The 23,004-nt window shown below is 38.5% G+C and overlaps 1 protein-coding gene across 2 annotated transcripts; it reads right to left on the bottom strand.

Annotated features, from left to right (window-relative positions):
- Positions 1-856: 856 nt before the first annotated feature.
- cdh16 (cadherin 16, KSP-cadherin) lies at positions 857-22,963 on the bottom strand. 2 transcript variants are annotated; one of them, XM_026378596.1, is made up of 18 exons: positions 22,891-22,963; positions 22,311-22,361; positions 22,113-22,211; positions 20,599-20,733; positions 20,282-20,411; positions 19,567-19,725; positions 18,405-18,601; positions 14,567-14,692; positions 12,948-13,098; positions 11,919-12,131; positions 11,050-11,126; positions 8,776-8,967; positions 5,374-5,615; positions 5,129-5,259; positions 4,674-4,913; positions 2,731-2,847; positions 1,235-1,351; positions 857-1,029 (listed from the first exon to the last, which is right to left on the bottom strand). In XM_026378596.1, the coding sequence occupies exons 2-18, from the start codon at positions 22,353-22,355 to the stop codon at positions 926-928; spliced, it is 2,475 nt and encodes an 824-aa protein (XP_026234381.1). In that variant the 5' UTR covers positions 22,356-22,361; positions 22,891-22,963; the 3' UTR covers positions 857-925. The 2 variants fall into 2 exon arrangements, with proteins under 2 accessions (XP_026234381.1, XP_026234380.1); XM_026378595.1 differs by lacking the exon at positions 22,891-22,963 and having other exon boundaries at positions 22,311-22,376.
- Positions 22,964-23,004: the final 41 nt, after the last annotated feature.

The following is a 23,004-nucleotide window of genomic DNA, read 5'->3' on the forward strand; positions in this document are numbered from 1 at the left end:
AGTATTAACAAAATTAATTACACTTTTGTCACAGCAGGATAATGGATGAGAATGCAATGTCTATTTAATTTATAAAGCTTTGTCTTTCAGAGGTGATTAGTTAGTGACTGCTGAGCTATTCATAGCAACACTTTGGTCTGAATATAGCTTTGCTTTCCAGTCAGGTCGCCTGGGTCAGCATTTATAAAGCCTTAATCACAACCGAGAACATCGCTAATGGACACTGGCCACCAGTCTGTAGCATGTAAGAGAAAGTAGCTAAGCTGACTTTAAAGATTTAAGAGAGTAGAAAAGAAAAGATTTCATGCATTTAATGAGTGACAGTCAGCTCAGAACAGTACAGTTCAGTTTTATGCATATACAGTTACACTTGCATAAAATGAACAGAATAGAGACATAGCTACAATGAAGTTCTGCTGAATAAAAGTTTTCACTTATGTGGTGCTACTAAAATCTTTTAAATTCTTTTTATGTGTCACATTTCTGCATTTACAAGAACATTTCTTACAATATTTGTGTAGCAACAAATCATAATTAGTTTTTAAAGCAATATCATCATAGTTAGTAGCCATCATAAATGGATATCAGATACATGCTCTATAAATTACAACAAAGGATTGGGGTTTGAGAAAAAAGGAGAACATACAGGTCATAATATTTGGAAATATAACAACTTTTTATTATAACATTATTACAAAAAATACGTTTGTAATATTATTATTGTATATTTTAAATCTCATTTTTTTGACAAAGACCATAATATTCATATTAGCTGGTCTAGAGCAAAAATAAGTCAGAAGCACTTAAAATACATAAGACATTTTGACTAATCTAAATTATCTTTTGTTTTCCAGGTGAGTGTACACGGGAACTTTCATTCAGTAACTGCACTATAAACAGGGATATATTACAATACATAGCAACTTCATGAAATTGAAATATTCAGGGGAAATCTCTCTTGGTCAGTTCTGCTTAGTCGTTTGCGGTTCTGGTAGGACAATCTCACAAAAACAACAATGAGGATAGTTCCTAGAATAAAAGACATAAATTAAAAATATTGCAAATATTGAGATCAAGAGGATTGAGGTGTTTTGTGCATAGAATATAACAGAAATCGTAGCCACAGTTTGATGAGACATTGACAATAAAGCTGAAAATTAAGGTTATTATGCATTTCCAACTGCACAGGTGTTTAAGAAATGTTATAGTGGTTTTCACCAGCCTCTCTGCTTACCTATTACTGCAAAGGTGCTGAGCAGAATGCCCACTGCAGACTGAATAGTCGGCATTCCCTGCAACTGCTTTGCAGCTATTTTGCAGTTCCCTCTGATATTGCAGGGACACACTGTCACTAACAAGAAACAAATAAAGGAATACAAGACATCAGCAACTCGTGGGCTTTTTTTCATCACCACACAGAAGAGTTCTTATTTAACAGAAAATATAACTCCCTTAAACTATTTATTTAGGGTTAATGTTTAGTGGTGGATTCTTCACTACAAATTAAGTCTTGGTTACTCTGACTAAAACCATGGCCCTAGTTTTTAACTTTAACTTACCTTTCATAAATAGAAATTCCTGGTTTTCTGCATAAAGAGGTCATGAAGTGTGGTCTGATGTTTATCAATGTTATAAATATAAACATACAACATTTCTAACAGTCATCATTAAATATACACCCATTAAATATATAAAGTGATGTGGAAGCTGGAACTAGTACGTGAAATTTTAATGATTGAATCACCTGCAATAACAGCAATAACCTCAAACAAGCACCTCCAGTAGCTGGAACCTGTGCAACGTTCAGGAGGAACTTTGGGCCATTCCTTCACACTGACCTGCTATGATTGAGTTATATTCTGGTGGACAGCTCTCCTGAGGCCATTCCTCAGCACCTCTATTTTAGGTCTGGGCTCTCTCTGGGCCACTTCAAAAGGTGGATTTAAAGCCATTTTGTAGCAAATTTACTTAGATGTTTGTCCTGCTTCCTTAAAAGGTTTTTTTTTTACTCACTGAGTATTCTGCATTGTGAGTGATCTTGGCTGGATGCCCACTACTATGGAGAGTGACCACAGTACCATTTGTCCATTCATAGACAATTTGACTAATCCAACCACCAGCTACTAGTACATAAAACAAACATCAACTCTTAATCGTTGGTCTTCTGAGATTCTCTTTTTTGCGCTGTTTGTTTTTATAAGTGAAGGTAGCTCTAAACCCCCTCTCCATTCTTGTTTCATTGGCTTGACTCCAGGTTTGCTAACACCTGACTTCACTTGGCATTCAGTGACACCAACTGGGAAAAATTGCCACTGTGCTATACCTGTTTATTAAACTAGGAATTAATTTTATATTGAAGGAGACAACACAGACTATGATCTATCATTTCTGCTTCACAATATAGTTCTACAAATCTACAGGCAAAGAAAACAGATGAGATATACCACTATTCCCTTAAATATTACCTGTCCATTGGAAGCTATGTGTTGTTTTGCATCATGTACTGTATATATGACATCAGCAGGCTGATGGGTAGAATACAGTCTTAAGAGAGCTGTGTTATCACAAGCCTGGAAAAATCATTTGTAAAGCCCCATTGCATCATTAATAAACACAATCGGAGCTAGAACAAGCTGGTATACAGAGGCTGATGTATATTGATTGTTCCTACACTCGTCCCATAACCTCCCCGTGCTCATGTTAGTTCATCAACAGACATGTCAGCACTACCTGGCAAGTTTATGAAGGTGCTCCTGGGAGGAGAGCTGCTGTCAGAGATGGTGAAGGGCACTGTGTAGACTTCAGGGGCCAGATATGGGATGTTCAAGGACAGGTTGGTGTGAGTATCTGAAGGACAAAACACTTAATGGTTAAAAAAAGATGACACACAGAAATATGTGTGCTGCTTGAGATGAGGAATCAAATACAACAATGACATACATCAAAATATTACTATTAATGGGTCATCACAGGATATTTTACAACTCCTACTAGCACAGGAACAGAAATTAAGCAAAAAGACAATTACCCAACTGCATAACACAACACACAGAATGAGGGTGACTGATGAAGCTGTGTATGGAGTGGTCTGAAGTGTGTGAGTCTTTATCTTATCTCTGTAAATCAGTCTAAAATACACGCCTGGCTGCATGACGTAAAAGCCCTAGCCTGTGAAGAGAAGCGTTTTATCAAGCTGTTTGAACCCTTATCTGAGGGTCTTAAACTCTATCCTTGCACCTTACCATCATTCCCCTTCATGTTCCATTTGTCAGCCAGGGAAACACGAGCTGAGCAGTACTTCAGAAGAGGCTGTTAATGTAGTTACTGTATCTGCACTGTTTCATGTCTGATGTGACATTTTTTGCAGGTTATATGTGCGACCAGTCAGTTACCCAGAACTATTTTGGGTGATTGTAACATTGGAGATAATTTTTACATTACAATGTTATTAAATGTGTTGCAGGCAGACTGCTTCTACTGCATTTCTGTCATTACTGCTATGAAAAGTCACTAGTACTGAATGTAAGTATAAGCATGGGCTGCCTCATTATGTGCATTGAATGATGTGAACATGCTATGTTAGGATAAATGCCAGCGCTACACACACACACATACATGCATATGCTCTTTTCATGAAAGGTTGTGTTAATGTCAGACAAACCTTGGAACTCGGCAGCAGATATTATACGGGCACAAGTACATGTTATTAGTAGGACCACTATTGGCTGTGACCAGGTGCAAAGCATTCTGTGAGATTCCTCTTTTAGCCTCCATTAGCTGACAGGAACCCAGCGATGACGCCAAAGAAATTACACAGAAGATATAATTACAGCTGGGTTCAATCAATACCAACAGGAACAGGAGAGTGAAAGAGGGAGATTAAATAAAGCCTAAGAGGGAAGTGGTTGAGCTGTCTGAATGACTTAATGACAGACGTCACAGTATTAAATGGTCTGCAATAAATGAGCCCAACACTGGCAACTTGCAACTACAAAAATGCTAATTATATTATATATCCTATCCCAGATAGCACAGAAGAATTGATGAGGAGGAAAATAGAACAGGGGTATTTGAATTTATATGAGTCAAAATAACTCAAAACATTAAAGCCTGCAATGGTACATTATGTGTCCGATTGCTTTATCAGTGATGTCTCACTGCATGATGTTGTGGCTGGATGACATCAATTTTCTTACTCTTGCTATTACTCAGAAGCACCAGAGGCATGTTACAAGATGATTAAGTATACACGGTAACAAAATAACAAAATCCCAATATACTTTGGCACAGTTTGATGCGTTCTGGCATTTAAGGAACAAATGTAAGCCAGGTCTGGCCCACAGTGTGTATGCTCGCCAGATCTAGTTGGGTATATGGGTTGATTTGGGTGATAATTAGACTTATTTAGCAACACCGTGTTGACACCCAAAATCAGGCCGCAGTACTTGGGTATAACTAATGTATGAAACAAACATATATATTTATTTATTTTCTATATAATAACAAATAAACATTTTAATACCTTGTACAAGGTGTCCATTAACTGATTCTACCTTTTTTTGATAACAGTTGACCTAAAGTAGCATCTTCTGACAATGACCTCACTTGCCTCTCTTCTCTTCAGACAGTGAATCATAGTCAATCAAGACTAATCCTGTTTGCTGTCACCTCACCATTAATAGGTGTCAGCTTCCAGTTCCGTCGGACCATGGGATCACTGCGCAGGGAGAAGTTTAGCCGTCCTCCATGCTGTGGCCCGTCACTATCCCGTGAGGCCAGCACCAGAGCCTGGTCCTCCCAGCGAGGAGTACATAGGTACTTCCAGGAATAGTCTCCAACCAACACTGGACTGTTGTCATTCACATCCAATATTTGGACAGTAACAAGAGTGGATGCAGATAAGGAAGAATTTCCTAAGTGGAATAATAACGATTAATGTGAATACAAAGCGATCTGAACTTTTCAACAGAAATAAAAACACTACTAATAACTTGTCACACTGAAGGCAGTATACATAGAAATCCAGTGATTGAAACCTAATTAACTTATAGACATTTTTAGGTTAATTAATTAGCTTAATACCCATTTAATAGTGTTGTGGTATGAAAACCAAAAAAAACAATCTCACGTCCATCCACTGCAATGACCTCCATGGTGTACGTGCTGTTCTCCTCTCTGTCCAGGGCATGAACAGTCTTCAGTTCACCAGAATATTTGCCTATTGAAAAGTATTTCTTGGTGTCTCCTTGAAGGGAATATCTGCATAGAAAATATGTGCATCTCTGTAAAAGTAAAACCTGGGATGCTTTGTGCGTCTGTCTTCCAGAGCATATGATTATTCATATAGGTCATAAGTTTTAAATCAATTCATACCTGATAGGATGAGAATCAGGGTCATAACCTCGGATTGTGGCAATAACCCGTCCTGGTTCCTCGCCCTCTCTGACAGTCACCTCATAATGACTTTGAGACAGGATTGGACCCTCATTCACATCATCAACATAAATTGTGACTGTTGCTGTGGATGCAGGTCCATATCGTCCACGGACAAGAGCCACTGGGTTTTGAGCACTGAGAACCAGGATGTACTCACTCTCACGCTCAAAGTCCAATACCTGTGACAACACATGCAATATCACCACCCATGAGGTTTTATGGAGTTTTGTTAAATTTTTTTTGTTAAGGCATAAAATAAAAGTTGCAAAGTGAAGGAATTATAAAATGTCAGTTCATCCAAACAGCATTAATAATTTTTCACCTTATCTTTAATGATTGTTTTGCCAAAAAATAGAAACGGGTGATTGTGTAAATGATCATCATAAAACTCAGTAGCTCTGCATATACACCAATGAGCCAAAACATGACCACTGGGAGATAAAGCTATTAACAATGATTAATTTATGTCGTGATAAGTCAAGAGTCATAGTGAGTGTGGCAGATGTAATGGGCAGAAGACAACTTTGTCCAAAAAGCCTGATGCATACTCCCGTGGTGAGGTTTCTAAGAGTCATGGAGGCACAAGGGCAACAAAAGCGGTCGCAAGTGGGCGTCAGCTAGCATCAAAACTGGACCTTGGAGTTATGGAAGAAGGTTACCTGGTCTAATGAGTGTATTGGTATAGGTGTACCAAAACCTAGACACTGTTTTCTGCTTTGCTAGATACCACAGATGCCACAAGTCAGCAAAGAGGCAAAGAAAGCAAACATGTTTTTGATTTGTGCAAACGTATCCTCAAAAAAATTAAAGTAAAAGTAATATTCAAAGACATTATCACTGCTTTTGTTTAAATGTAGTAAACGTCTGAGAGCTACGGCAAATTTAGGGACGCATTGGAGTAAGTTGTATGAACACACTCACAAACGCCCACACACAGAAAATATAGCGTGCTGTCTTTGCAAGAAGGAGATGGACACAGTACAGTCCCCTGTGTGCCAATTCCCTTATCTTTCTTCCAAACAAAGTGGATTTACTGGCAGAGGTTTGCTGTATTTCCAGCATTACTACATTCTAGTTACAGTGAAAATTGATTGACTGTATCACAAATGTTCCATGATGGTGGTGTAACTGCTACATGACGATTTAGTAAACGATCCTGTGTAAGATACACTGTGTGCCACTAGACCTCGTTTGAAATAAGTATTAGTATCTCCTATTTGTGCATGTATGCTATATTTGAATCCTAATGTTGGCATCAAAATTAGGTGTATTAGATTTCGAGTGATAGCATTAACAGAATCTGGACGCTAAAAATAGTAACTGTTAACTTTGGAAGATTAAAAACTAAAATAGTTTCACAGTGGAAGTACGGAAAGACTAACAGTCTACAGTTATTGTAGTGATTATAGTGTGGTGTCATGAAAATGTGTTTTTCATAAGGATTTCACTGATTTTAGATGCAACAGGATCTATAATTATTTAATCTTAATCTGAAATGCATTTGATTATTTTAATGTAATTTTCCGAATCATGGCCCGAGGCTTTTATTTGCTGTCAGGTTTCACCCGTTAATGTGTTCTCTCTCCCCATAAAAAAGACATTATTGAACCAGCCTTGTCTGACATTACGCTGCTCAGGCTGACTGCCTCTCTGTTGCCAGGGAAAAGAAATGTAGAGCTTGGCGGGTACACGAGTACTGCTGTTGACTGGAAGTGACACATCAAATACTCAGTGTGTATCAGTGCACCAGAACATGTGCATGGCCTCTGGGGGCTACTTAGTCATCTAAAACACCCTATTACCAATTCACATAATGATTCTACTGTGTTTTATTCAGTTTGTTTCACTTTACAAGGTGAATTAAGTATCAGTGAACTCAGTCATCCAGAATGTTCCTCCAAAACAAACTTATATTTCTATATGATTGATTGCTGCCCTGTTTGTACTGCTGAAAATGAGTGCACCCACTTTATTTATTTAATAAAATGTTTATTGATAACATTATGGCTTACTCAACATTATCTTTAAAACATTAAATGACTGGTGATTTGTTCTTAAACTGATGATTCGTGCAGTTACTCAGTGATGAATAACCTTAATCTATATGAGGGGTTTATTTGCAGAGAATCTTATTAATTCTATTATAAGATCTATTATATTATGTATTATGTATATGTTGTATTAATAAGATTCATCCAACTGTTACAAACTGTGTTTTACTTAAACTTCATCATAAATTCTATTACATCAGAACAAGATGGTTTTCCATTTTATACAATGGCTACATTACTTTCACCCTGATTAGATTCCTTTTACTTCCCCTAGTTTATTATACATTTCACACAATCGGCAGCTTTTATCCTGTGTGGTAAACTGCTATTAGTGTTCACATAATCTAATTATTCACTCGGGCTGTGAGCAGTGTGTAATTTCTAATAATGAAATGTGTCTGCCTCCTGGCACTGACCTCGCTCGGTAACACAATGACTTAAAGGATTTTCTCAAGTGAATTTGAATCCACCAGGGCTTCGCTTGAGAATGGTTTAGGCTTTGATGATTACTTCAGTAAGATAAATAAACAACTGTTTTCTGTCTACTTATACTATGTCTGTTACAGCTGCATCTCATAAGGTCAATCCAAGAGCTTCAAACACAGGAGTCAAGAATTGAATCTAAATGACATTACTACTGAAAAACAGAAGACCTATTATTATGTATCGATGTAATGCAACATTTTTAGCTTTTAGGCATCTCTTGCTTTATCTCAGAGCAGATAGAGCGACTCACAATTCAATTACATTTGTCAGCTCCCTCAGAGAGGTTGAAAATAATAGACTGTCTTCTGCCTGGCCCACTTACACAAAGCAGACCATCAGAGTATATACAAACACACACACACATAAAGATAGACACTCAATGCTCACCATGCTGGATTATAGAAGGCAGGTAAAGGGTGATGCACCCCAGGGACAGTTTATTAGAGTAAAACATTTGAATGTCATCTGGGACTGTTTTTAAATTGATGCATGCAGGTCGGAAGTATTCACATATTGCAATATTTGTTCTTTGACCCTCATAACAGTGGTCAGCTACTGAATGATTTCAGGACCACATACACATCAAGGACAGATCCAAGCCATCATGCCAAAAATGGTCCTTGACCTTCATATACAGTATGAGACTATATGTGTTGTCTAAAATACCCTATACCAGACAAAAGCATCTGTTATATCAGTTTAAATCTGACTTGTCAGCTGTTTGTCTGCTGATCTTGGCATGTGTGATCAATAATAAATAAAGCGGTCAGGGACAGTTTGAAGGATGTTTTGTGCTGTTCACCTTGGACAGCACAAGCGAGACCTCATTAGTCTGCTTGTCTGTCATCAATGTAAAGACCTCCTCCTCGTTCCCAGACTCCACACGGTAGTCCACCAGCCAGCTGTCGCCTCCTCGAACATCTGCATCTCTTGCCTGCACAGCTGTTACCGTAGTACCCACTGAAGCGTCCTCTGGGATGTGAAAGGGTCCATACTGATGGGTAGAGAAAGGGCAATGTATTTTATCATTATCATCATCATATATGTAACATCACTGAGCAGAAACTATTAATTTATAAACAAGATGCACCTCTGCAAAACTGCATTTATGGTATTTGTGCCTATTTAATACCACTTTATGTAATTAGCAAATCTGTTATCAGATTTGACAGAGTGGGCTCAGCTGACCAGGCCTAATGGGACACACTTCAGGAAAAACTCCTGTTTCTAATATATGAGGACACATGATTTGCAGCAAAGATTATATGTAGTTGTCAATTATACATAAATCTTACTGTTATATACATAATATGTATAAAAAGTTCTTACAAAGATATATCCTGAAGGCAGGTAGGTAAGTGATATAGGTGAAGAATAATTGTATTCACTCAACTGAGTGGATTAACAACTGCTTTAAATATGATAAATGTTGATTTCAATAACAGGCCACTGTAATTTTGCCAGGCAGATGTACGCGTTACTATTTTGTGGAAACTTCCAACTGATTTTCTGTGGCGACTATATTTGACAACATGTGACTATTGGCTTTCCCCCTCTTGCCCTCCTGGTGTTAGCTGACTTTCGTTCACACACCACTGTGTGTTTGGACAGTCGTTTAATCTGCCACTCACAGATGTCCTCCAGTGAAGCAGCCATGTCTCTGATCTGGCTGCGCCGTCCACGGGGTCGCTCAACCTACCCCTGTCACCACTCTCCTCCCACACCACCCCCTACAGTGCTGCCTTCACATCACCATGGAAAAAGCTGCACTACTCAGGCATGACCTGCTCAAGAGCATTTTCCACCTCTGTCTTCGTGTGTGTGTGTGTGTGTGTAGTGGCAATTGTGCACACATTTGTTTGTAACAGCTTGAAAATTAGCTTTCAGCAAAAACTGTCAGTTTGATGGGACGTAAAAATTAAAGTGGTGATAGAGACCATAAAAAAACCCACAAAACTTAAAATATATTGTACGACAGGTTATTCTGTACACCTGTGTTCAACATGCAAAAGCTCTACAGACGACTTCCGGTGTTAAATTTAAACGCAGTACCTTCTCTCCTTGCTCAAAATAAAATGTTCCTTCACAGTTCACAGTGTCCGTGCAGGCTTTTGGTGTCACTATGGTCTCAGAGAGAGAGAACAGCTAGAGACTGGTTCACCATTATCACAGCATGATGGCTCTCCCACGTAGCTCCCTACCCTCGTGATTTTTTTCTCCGATATTATGCAGCACATGTGGGTGGAAGTGAGGGGATTTTCTGCAATTACCCATCTTTAGGCTATTTTTTCCAAACCAGCAGTTACAGTATGCCAAAATGAGGGAAACCACTGTCCCTGTTCATGCTCCGCCTGTGACTGCTGATGTTTAATTGATATAGAAATGTGATGTAAATGAGGAATGATTGATAATGATAATGGTTGGATTTACACAGTTATTTCTCTTTTTAAATTTAGTTTTATCATTTTAAGCTGGTGTTAGACAGCTGAAAGCAAATGACTGGAAATGAAGGGAGAGAGAAAGAGGGAATGACATTCAAATCCAAGTCTCAAGTGGCCGTTACAGGTCATCCCTACAATTGATAATCTCAACATAAAGTGTCTCTCTAAGCACTCTCCTGTGTAGATTCATACGAGTAGACTGATGAAACGAAGAACCAGCTGAAATGTCAGTGAGATTGTAATCGCTATGATAACATTGATTCCTACATCATTGTGTAGCCATGATGTAAATTTGGCTAGAAACAAATGAGTGGAAACTAGACTCCAAAGAAAGCTTTATCAGATTAAACTATAAAAACACTGTCCACTTAGAGAACAAAGAACTGAATAAAACTCCTCCAATAACATGGTGCCCATGCTATAAGCCTGAGATTAGAGGGCATATCTAGTTCCCCGCCAGGAAAATTAGATCAGTGACCTGCAGAGCGGATTCACAGTCTGCAGTCCAAAAGCCACTTATTATGGCCTCTGATGTTTGTCCTGCTTTTATTTCGAAGGTATTGTTTATGTTGTCGTGAACCTGACGCATGTGTGTGTGTGTGTGTGTGTGTCTGTTTGACAACGTGCTCTCTTACCTCATGTTGAGAGAAGACTGGTGGATTGTTGTTCTCATCCTGAACGGTCACAACCACAGTGCAGGAACTATTCAGACCTGCCAGGGACATCATCACAGCTTCCGTTAATGACTCAGGGTCAGCCAATCATACAAACAAAGTATGCCGAGGGAACAGAAAGTACCTCATCTTGCCTTCATCTCACCCTGATCCATGAGTCATGCAGACCACATCATCTGTCACCCCAGAGGCTCGTATACATACATCCCTTGGTCAGTGAAGCCACTGACGCACTAGCTCACGCGGCTAACAAATTATGTTCATGACATTAATCATGAAAGATGATTTACAGAAGGATATATTATTTTCTCCTTCACACGGCAACTGCCCGTTTTTTTTTTATAACATTTCTTTTCTTTCCATTATTTTAATTAGCACCTTACAAATAATGTGTTTAAGTTTGATTGCCAATATTTTGGTCATGATGACTGACCATGTAGTCAACCCTATCATCAGTTTAAAACCAGACATGCTGGTCTTGTAAAGTCTATTTTCTAAGTGTATTTCTTTCATACTACAATAATTTTGCTTTCTCCTACAAATTTCATAGTAGCCCTTAAATTAAATAAAAAAAAAACACTGTCTACTCTATATGTCTATATTTGTAGCATAGTATATTGATGAAAGGAAGAAGGGGAAATGACAAAAGCCGAACAAGGATTTCAACCTTTTTATTTGTGTGCAACGACTTTCTCTAATTGAATTACTGTTTCTTCTACTCTCAGTAATCAAATTGTTCTTGTTAAAATACACTTGGATTTCTGATGTCTATATTTACAATGTACACTATGAGGAAGCCATGCAAACATATTGTCCTGATCCATAGTCACCTTTGGCATCCTCAGCAGTGATGGTGAGGGTGTACTGTGGTGCTGTGCCCTCCATGCTGTCTGCTTGGACAGAGATGACCCCGGAGTCACGGTCCACTCTAAACAGGGCACGGGGGCTCTCTGGAATTTGTCCGACTAAACGGTAGAAGATCCGCACATTGTCTGTCTTGGGATCGTCATTATCAGCTGCCTGCACTGTCAGGATTTCTGAACCTGGGAAAGATACACTGGTGATGAAAAGAAGACATCTAGCAAATTTAAAGTCTTAAGATGCCATTTTTGTAATAAGTTATTTCTCTGATGATTTTAGTGTCATTTTTTACATCAGAATCTCAAAGGACAGTGATTAGTAAACTCCTCTCAGACATGTCTTCCAAGTTTCCATTAGACCATCACAGACCCTAAAATGTTTTTTTCTACAGTAAGTTACCTTCACATTACATAGCTGAAAGGGAATAAGGGGAAGAATATAAAAATTGCTTTCTCATTTAATCCTCACTCAGTGATTCCATTTAGATTAACAGATTGTCCTGCTTAATTCATTTCCAAGAATCAACCTTTTTAAAGCATCAACAAAAAAAGCTTTTATGCTGGGACAACACACCGTGTGCTTTTTATGAGCATGGGTAGGAGTGAGGGTGATTTCCCCTGTGTCCTGGCAAAAATCCCAATCAGCTTTCACAAAAGGTTTCTGGCACTCTCAGCCCTTTCATCGTGCCAACGTCCCTTCCTCGACCTTGGTGTGAAACAATATTCCCATTATATAGTTAATATGACAAGGAATTAATCATCACATTGATTTGCGATGATTCTTGACTTCTCCCACAATTAGAAATAAAAAAAGGTGTTGAATTATGTTTAAAACTTTCAGTACACAGTTGGCCAAATTATTTTTTTCATGGAAACTTGATGACACTGCGGGAGATAGTATCACCTCTCTGATGTAAAAACAAAATATCCTGCTGTTAACGGAAAGCTGTGTGACTTGCACTTTGTAAGTAAGAAATGTCTCAATCACTTGTCCATTACCTCGAGCAGCCAGTTCCTTGACCACGGTGTGGTACTGTGCCTGTGGAAAGGTGGGCCTGTTATCATTGGCGTCACCCACCATCACCCTCAACTCCACAGGCTTGGCGATCTCTCTGCCATCTGGACGCTCAACCACAATGCTGATGTGGAACTGAGAAGATAAAACGAGAAACACAAAGTTTGCCTCCATAATATTAAAGAAATAGTGTTGTTGGACATTTGCGTGGGCAGCTGTAGATTACTCTACTCTTATATCGTTCTAGTTAAAAGCAATGAAAAGTATGCAGTTACTCTGGGAAACACTCTGCATGAAAGGGCATCTCTACATGCATCATTGTGCACCTCAGGCAGGTGGGAGCCTGACGGCAATGTGAAAAAGCTCCATCAGCACCAGCACTCATAAAGGTTCAGACTAATTCATGAAGTTGTATGAAGAGCATGAGGGATGTTTTGCAGTTAGTGGCTTTTTAGTTCGTCAACAGATTCATTTGTGAAGTGATAGTAAGTATCTACAACCTTTCATGCACTATGGATGGAAAAATTACCTCACTCTGAAAACTACCACTACATGTTAATTCCCTTAAAAGTACTGTATCAAATACCACACATACAAAATAGAAGTTAGCTTATCTCGTATTCCTGCCAACTAGAAGGCACTGAATTGTTCCTTTCCAGCCTTTAATGAAATGCTCACTACAGAAAACAGAAAAGAGCAATATGCTAGAAGTATGTGCTTAAAAACTAATCATACCCACTCATGTAGCTCAGTTGTTCTGTGTTATTCTTTGGCCACTTGAGCATCTGTGTCAGAATGTACTGCTCACTGAACCATTCAAAGCTCTCAGGAGCTCAAGTTGTGTGAAAAACTCAAGAGTGAAAAGCAAACAAACAGACGTTCATTTGTAATCTTTCCACAAATAAGAATGCTTCTCCTGCAAGATTTGATATAAAGCCTCTGAATGTTCAAACCAAGTCATAACACAGCAAATCTATTTTTTGTCACAGATAGGATACTGTTCGAGGAGCAAAGCTGTCCTTTCCGGGTTTTGGGTTTTTTCCCTAATTACCTCTGTTGTGGTTTAAAAATAGATTCAACTCTGTGCTCAGCTTTGTTGCAATAATGTGTACCAGAGTCCCTTTAATCAAATCATTAATATCATTAGGCTTTAACTACACTGCAAAGTTTCTTTTTATTGCACACAAGAAATGATGTGAAGCCATCAAGTCTGTTGCTTTTTGTTCTTCTTCTTCAAATTTAAGAATCTAGCTCCAAGTTATCAGTTGGTGGAAGTAATTAAAATATGTGTGAACTGAAATGACCGAGAAAGGCAGCATGTACCTAGTCTCTGTACAATAGAGTGGATCTTGTGACAGCCAGAAAATAATGTGCTTTTAAGTCAGAGTAAATGCTGAAAGTCTAAAAGACATTTCCTGTCATATGCGAAACAAACACAACAAAACAACAAATAAGAGTTCAAACATAGAAATGAAGGTTTCTGTCTGTCATAGAGGAACATTATAGCAACACTAAGACATCGTGACAACCAGTAATCTAATGATTTACTGTTTTATTATTTATTGTGTTATGGTTGAGATGCTTGGCTTGCAGTTATACAGACCTGGTCTTGTGTCTCTCTGTCCAAGGGGGCGTTTAGATAAATGACTCCTTCTCTGCTGATGGTGAAGAGCATCTCTGGAAACTCCCCCTCCAGACTGTACACTGCCTGACTTCCACTCCATTTGACCTAAGTAAACACACACACACACATGCAAATAACACACATTTTTTGAATGCAAGTGGGATAAACGACACTAACCTTTTGATTACTTGTTTTGTCAATGTTATATAATGAATCATTTTGGGTGCAAAACACATCAAAAGATATTAAGCTGCAAAGCTACAAAGCTCTGCTACAGGCCCTGTATGAAGTATAAGTACAAAGCTAAGCTACCATTTGTTTACATGATAAGGAGCCATCCAAATGTACTGACAATGATGTGGAACAGAGAGCACAGCCAAAACTAACTATGCAGGCTGGAGGGGATTTTCCACTCTGCTTTACAGCCCTTGACAGAGGACTGTGCAGTGGAGCTGAAAGGACCCTAGTAGCCATCAAACAGCACCCAACAAGGAGAGGAGCCCAGTCGCAGCACAGCTGATTCACACCCACAGCATGTGTATCTCCTCAACTCTCTGTCACACACTCCTCCCTTGTTGTGGAGATCACTGCCCAAACTCTGTACTTTTGTATACACAAAGCCCCTTCACACAGCTGGCCACCTCCCAGTGTTATGGTGTGTTTCTAGAACTCAGAACTTTGAAGAATCGTGTTTGAAGACTTGATTAATGGCCGCTCACTGTTCTATATAAAGGTCTATAGAAAACATCTATGAAGTCATCTGTTTTGCTTTCGTCAGTGTTTCTGCAGGGCATGTCTCCTCTGAGACTCTGTATTTGAGCTGTGTCAAGAGTGCCTAGAGTCTGTGTGTGCTTTTCTCTGAGAGCAATCAGGTGCTGAATTACAGAAAGGAGTGCACTCCCCTTCAACGACTAAGTCATGGCATACTAAAAGATCAGAGCTGAAACTATTTGTCAATTAATCAATTACTCAATAGAAAATTTGCTATGTTGGGATTTTGAGTCTTTTTTTACCCTTTATATTTTTCACATTGATCTCCACCAAGTCCTGGGGTAAATATCTGTCTCTATGATACGCTACACTTTCCTCAAAGTCTATTTTTTAACCATGTCTGTCTCATGTTTGGTGCGGTGAGAATGCTGACCATAAAACAATGTTTAGCTGTGGATTTGTCACTCCTCCTTTCACATTACACACATTCAACTGAGAAATTGTTAACTTAATTTTTCCCACTGTAGCAGCTTTAATTTTGGTAATTACACCAACATGAGTTCATCCCAATGACTAGTGTTAGCTGAAGTACTACTACAAGTGGCATTTGTGATGTTGAACACGGATTATGAGGCCATATGAAGGTCTAGTAGGGAACAATATACTGTAATTCTGCAACAAATAACTAGATTTCATGCAAGCGCAAAAATTCTCAAATGTATGCTGGTAAGGGCTGATTCATCCATTAACAGGTTCTGAACTGGTCTTTCTACCACTCTAAAGTCTCAATAGATTGCATTAGAGTTCAAGTAGTTCGACTGATTACATTACATAATCAAAGTTTGAGGCAGGCAATCAGAAACATACAATAACAGATTGAGATTAACCTCTAGCCCTAGTGACGCGAAAGTACTGACAATGGTGCCTGGCTCTCAAATTTAAATTACAGCCAGTTTTTTGTTTTTTTTTTATATCTGATTGCAGAATCAGTTAAATTGAGCGCAACAATGATCTCAACTTAGAAAAGTTGTTTACAGAAAAGGAGATGTGCATAAAATAGACTAATTTAAATATTTGTCAAAACGGCGATACAACACGGACAATGTCAGCAAAAGGAAAAGACAATATTTGTTACAGTTGAGTGGATGTGGACATGACTGCTCCATTTATTTGAGACAGCAGGGGAGGTGAGATCCATGGAGTGGGTCTTTGAACATGACTATCTCTGGATGTGTCATAACAGTGGTTAGTCCCGACACCCACTGAGCACAGCAGTACAATCACTCACTGTGGGCGAAATGAGGTTTCCCCCATGAAAACATGGACGTTCAATAATGCAGTTTTGTGTGATTTAGATTCTGGATGGGGACGAATTGAACAGTGTAACTAAATGGTTTTCATATAGATAGTTCAGTGATGTAAATTGTTTCTCATGCGTCTCTCATTTTTCATTAGAAATGAAAGAAAATACACTGAGGGAATCTGCACAGTGAAATATTTTTACACAAATGAATTGGCATGTAAAGGCAAACATGCCATTTGTTCACATTTAAATTGAAAATGAATTATACTTTCAAAATCAAGCTGTCTATTATAACACCTGTTAGTAGCTATTAAACGTCTAACGTATAAGACCAAAAAAAAAAAAGAAAGAAAGAAAGATGTGAACTGGAATTTGAAAATATGGCAAAAAAAAAAAAAAAAGAAGAAAAAACTGAAATGCGCCTACACTTGTGAATCCACACATTGTCAGTGGGTGGAAGGGGCTGTTAGAACAGGAGAGAAGAGAGGCTGAGGGCGAGTGTGGGGGAGGTGGGAGAAAACAGGAGGAGGGGGAGGCATTATAATGTAGCCAACGTGACTGGCAGAACCTGCACAATGTATTAACAGCCATCTTTGCACCAAGCCTCTTTGTTTCCACAGTTCTCAGCTGTGAATGAATGAACGTTTTTTTTTTTTTTCCCACGCAGGCATACATTTGTAACAGTCACCACAAAAGATAACTGCCGCTGCTAGTAGTGGTTTTTCCATGTGTTACAAAACCTCTGAGGGCTTTTAAGTTATTTATAGACATGTTAGATATGGCTTAAATTAACAAGCAACAGGTCAGACGAGACACAGGGGCATGTTTTAAGAAGCTGAGGGAAGGCTTTGCAAATAATTTACATTACAGAACTGCAGTAACGTAGGACATAGTAAGTATAAAAATTTGACACCTGACACTTTTGGTCTTCACTTAGATAATGACTGAGTCAACTGGTTTATAGGAGACACTACATCCAAATTTTTACTGGAACATAGAATTTCCAGCTTTAGACCTGAAATTGTGCCCATTTCTTCAAAAATCACCATGGTTACTGTTTTTTTAGCCACTTTTTATTACCATGTAGGGCTTTAACTAATAATAATTTTTATAATCAGCTGCTCTGGCCAGTTAACTTTCCAGAATAACTGTTTGTTTAATTTGTCTAATTAAGAGTTTAAAAACATGACAAAGAATCAGATCCATGTTCTGTCTTTTTGCTTCGAAGACGACTCCAATTTCTGATTGATTATCAAATAGAAATGATAAAAAATCATACATTTAGCTAATACCAGGATGATATTAACTAAAAATATTTACTGTGACCAAAATGCCAAAATGCTGCATGTTAAATCTATTGTAGTCTGAATTTTGCCTATAAGTTTTTAGATTTGTATAATACCCCTCAGAGTGGTGGTAGTGGTTGGTGGGCGAGAGACTGTGGGAGTTAAAGTGACTCAGTTAGGAGGTAGCCTGAAAGAATCCATGGCATTAGAACAGTATCAATAATTCAGTATTTGGCCACTTAGGAGGACCCAAGAGGCACTAAAAACAGCAACTGGCAATGTGATGCCACTTTACTCGGTTAAGGCTATTGACAGAGTTTGTTTTATTGTAATATGATATAACAGTGAGAACTAGATAACCAATAAAGTCACTACTTACCCAAGTTTCCGACATGATTTATAGTTACAAAACAATTTGTTAAACTGATTTTAGCAGTGGGTAAAAATGGTTAAAGTGGTAAAGGGTGGGTTTGTGTTAAAGTGTTTTAGAGTAAACATCTGGACTTTGCTGCCCAACCTGTGAGATAGGAATGGGATACGGGCCTGGGAGGTTCTCCTGAAGTCGTACAGGGTCCGGGGAAGCCCAGGTGTTTCCTGTCACCTCAACGGTGACGATGCCGGTGCTGAAGAAAGCATTTGCCTTCCCAGCCATGTCCTTCACCATCACTAAGAGCTTATAACGGCCGCACATCTCGGGGTCCAGAGTAGATGCTCCTGGTGGTCACAATGTGATAGATCCTGTTAAAATGATTCTTTCACTTCACATTTAGAATAAGGTTCTTCTACAAATGCATCAACAGTATGCTGTTGTTATGATGACATGGTATGGTATGTGTGCAGTTGTCTAGGATGTAAGAGAAACTAGATATGGAAAGGAAAACCTGCAGTAATTTGAGAAACACAAAAACCCACACAACCTTATGATGCGAGGGCTTAGAAAAATGAGATATTACATACCAAATGCCAAATTTAACATGGCGATAGTTTCCTAAGCCATCAAAGCCCTGTGTTCAACACTTATTTTAAATTTCTTGTTTAAATGGAAGCCAGTACTTTACTGTAATGGTAATCATATTTGGTTGGCCTGCGCATAAAGGATAAAGCAGAAAATCAAAAGACTAATTTTCACTGCTGCTATGAAGCTGTGCAGAAACCAGCAGCGGTGTAGGTCGTAAGGGACCAGCAGGCGTGAAAGTCACCCAGCTCCTGCCAAGAGGTAACAGAGGGCAATAACATGGCTACAAAAATAGCAGCAGCACACAGTATTCAATGCATCTAGGGTAAGTATGTGTGTGTGTGTGCATGTATGTACTATCATTGGCCAACATCACTTTTGCATCTTATAAATATATAGTGCATATTCGGATATAGCCTATATAAAATGTAAAAAGGCTGAATGTTACCAACTATAATAATTTAAGATTTGTCTGATAATAATCTATTATCTGAAGTATTGAGCTGGATATTTTATCTTTAAATAAACATATTTAAAAGGTCTTGTGTTTGTGTTGTTGTTGTTGTTGTTGTGGTTGTTGTCTTTTCATTCCAATTTGTGGCCCTAATTTTGGGTCTGTATTTGGAACCTACCTGAAAAACAAAGCATGCATACAAAAACTTCCCTTAGGGACAAACAAGTTGCACATTAACTTGTTACTTCACCTACAGAATTTAGGACTGACCTTCCTCTGTTAGGGAAACCTCTCCGGTGATGGAGTCAATGGAGAACATTTGGCTGGAGGGAATCCTGGGTGTCTGTTCCATGAGGCTGAACCGCAGCTCAGCGTAGGGCGTGTTGCGGTCATCACGATCCAGCGCCTCCACCTGCATGAATTGGATCCCTAAGAGACATAGGTGTTGTAAAGGCAAACATGTTTCTGTAGCATGTTAGCGTGTTACTACAGGTGCAACAACATTTTCAGTTGATACGGAAAAGGATAAAAGATGAATGGTACCATTCATGTATGTGTAAACAGCATATGTCCTCTAGTTAAAAGATTTTCCAGGCACAAAATGCCTGATTTGCACATGTAATAATATCAGTCATTTAATAAGACACCCTGCAGATAATTTGTGATAAAATGAAAACAAGACAAGCTGTTCAGCAACACTTTTCATGTTTAAGTGACGATGATTACATTGTCCGCGTCTTACCAAAAGGGGGACTTTAACTAATTGAAAAAAACCCACACATTTGGTTTACGGTATCTGAGCCGTTTGATTCTGTTTTCACAGTAGTCTTTTTAGTGTAAACAAAACCAAGTCATAAATTCTTTTTATAATACGTTTAATGGTATTAGTCATGCTTTCCATTGTTTAAGCATGTATTTCATGTGGCAGGATAGACAAATGTGGGGTTGTGTAACGTGGTGACATGAAAGCTCAAGGTTCTGATACCTTTGAGAAGCCCGAGCTGCACGCTGCCTCTCATGCTGTCTTCTATAAAAGTGGGCACATTGTCATTCTTATCGATGACACATACTTCGACAGTGAAGCTCTGACGTTGGTCTGACGTTTTGAAAGACACCTGCAGCACATACACAGACAAAATCGTGATTATGTGTGTGTGTGTGTGTGTGTGTGTGTGTGTGTATATATAAAAAGAGTTCTCTGGAACTGAAAACATAAAAATAAATGATTCAGTCTTTAAACTTAAGCATGTAAAACTTATATTTGCTATAGTACCTCTACTATGATATGGCATGATACACTACCTGCAGAGAGTAGGATGGCTGTTTCTCTCTGTCCAGTGGTTTGAGAGCATACAGAAACTGGGCGTCGACACCGAATATCCCCTCAACGTCACCTGTTACCACCAGGTCGCTGTAATTAGCTGGCAAGCTGTGGAGCTTCACAGAATACAAAAAACATTTATCAGACTTTGTTCCTGCTTAAAAGTAATATGTACAAACTGTTTTGTGTGGGAAGAAGGAATGGACAAGCATGGTAGCGGCAGGGCAGTGCAGCAGCTATTACTGATTTGATTTTAACATTTTCAATTCAATTGAGACTTAGGAAAATGACACTTAAAACACTAATTGCACAACATGAAGCACAATTAAACGGCAATTATAAGGGGCTGCGAAGTCCACACTGTTTTTAGTAATATCTGATCATAAACTGAAAACACAGGACAAACAGTTTAACATGTCCCCCTTAGTGTACCAGTTGTTCTAAATTATTAAGTGAACATGGTCTTAAAGCAAAAATAGCCTGTCCAAATACTGTATCTTCTTTCCAGGCCAGAAGTATTTCATTCAAACTATCCCCCAAGATGATTAAAACCATTTTCAGTGCTTGTGTAATTTGTAAAATTGATCATTTAAGAACTTAAAAAGAGGAGAACTGACAAGTGTAGCCCTTTCTGATAAACACACAATCATCAAGAGCTTTTTACCTTGAATGAATCTTAAGCAATTATTGTGTCGCTTCCATTTATTACAGGAAATGGGGGTTATTATCTAACTTCTCCATTCTGCCCATTACCTGACACAACAACTGAAAATATATTTCATACAAGATATGATGACATCACAACACAATCGATTATAGAGCCAGATACTTGTGCTGTCACACAATCCAGATGCTGCCTGAGCGACATGTATGAACAAAGTGCCATCCAGCTGGGCTGAATGCAGGGGCTGGGTCTGACGCCTGAAAAGCATTGTGAACACTCCAATTATAGTCTAGTGGTGACGGCAGCATGTTCATACAACTTCGACCTTGAGCGACGGGAGAAAGAAAATAGACTGATGCATTTCTGTCTGACTGCCTGCTTTCATTTTCACTCTAAAAAGCAAAAATAGCTTTTTCACCACATCATTCAAAGATCAACAGGCTCAAAAGTCTGGAATGAGATGTTTTAATGTACCTGGTTTAATCTCAAAGAAATAGAGAAATTCAGGATGGAAAGGAACCATGCATTATTCTCATTAAAGATTGGAAGATTGGACTTTCCACCCTTCCCTGTTGATGCTTGTTGTTCGTCTAGGCCCACAATCACTTTGATTCTGCATATATACAATCACTAAAGAGACTACAGTCTTTTTGATAATATCTAATAATATATAAAACTCTGGTCATATGAGGAAAAATGGCTGTAGTTGTAAGCCATTACTCATGTAATTTTCTTTCGAGTTATAAGTTAAACAAACAAGCAAACAAAAACAAAAAAAAACAGACTATATGAATCACATTATACCAACTGAAATAAATTAAGATGACTTACCTTGGCAAGATACCATGGGAAAATACCATCATAATTTTCAGGGACACCAATTTTCACATTTTCCCCAGAACATGGTTTAAACATGTAAATTAGCAACAGCTGTAAAACAAGATATTAGGTGAATCTTTGCAATGTCGCTCATGCAATAATTAAAGAGTAATAAGTTGAGAGTTATATTAAAAAATGCAAGTATCTTACCATTAAATTTAGGAAGAGCATTGGAGTAGCTCCCCTCTCAGCCATGTGTCCCTGGAAATGTGGCATATTCACAGCATTTCAAACCACATGGCTTTAACCCCACAATCAACACAATTTCTGTCGTGTTACTGATTCACCAACGTGGAATTCTTTCATACACAACTATATCACAGTTTTAACAGGTGCACCAGCCAGATTTAAAAAGCATAATCACCTACAAAGCCATTTGAAGAAACATCCGCACACCCAGTGAGTAGAACAGAAGACCAATAAAGCCACATGTGATTTGGTATTTTTGCCGGATAAAATCAAATGGGATGCCAAAATTACACCATTTTCAATATCTGTCAAATATATTTCCATCTGTTCTGATCCAGCTGTTGGTTAGCAGTAGCAAATCACAGGAAACGGTGCAACTCCAATTCAAGTATCTATAAGACAACACACTCTGGATAAACTGTAGCTCAAGAAAACAACTAATAAGAGTAATAAAGATGCTAAAGAACATTGAAGAAGAATTGAACATATGAAAACATGTTCAATTCTCCAGCCGCTTTAAATAAAGAGCTCTGTGTCTTACCTTCTCCAAACAATCTGTGTGCTCCCTCTGAGAGGTGTGAGAGGAGTTTAAATTGGGTGGAAAATTTGGATACTTTTACTCCTTTGGTGGATTAATGGTTAACACTTTCAGATA

Source organism: Anabas testudineus, chromosome 3 (genome assembly GCF_900324465.2).
Source record: "Anabas testudineus chromosome 3, fAnaTes1.2, whole genome shotgun sequence".
Taxonomy (NCBI): Eukaryota; Metazoa; Chordata; class Actinopteri; order Anabantiformes; family Anabantidae; genus Anabas; species Anabas testudineus.

Bases quoted from the DNA above. Each gene is read 5' to 3' on its own strand.
- cdh16 (XM_026378595.1), bottom strand. From the start codon at position 22,376: ATGCCACATTTCCAGGGACACATGGCTGAGAGGGGAGCTACTCCAATG. The intron at 19,726-20,281 runs GTATCAGAACCT...TATGTCTCTTAG, and splicing joins GCAGCTCGGGCTTCTCAAAG to GGATCCAATTCATGCAGGTG. The intron at 1,352-2,730 runs GTAGTGCTGACA...GTTTCTTGTTAG, and splicing joins CACCTTCATAAACTTGCCAG to TGACAGTGTGTCCCTGCAAT.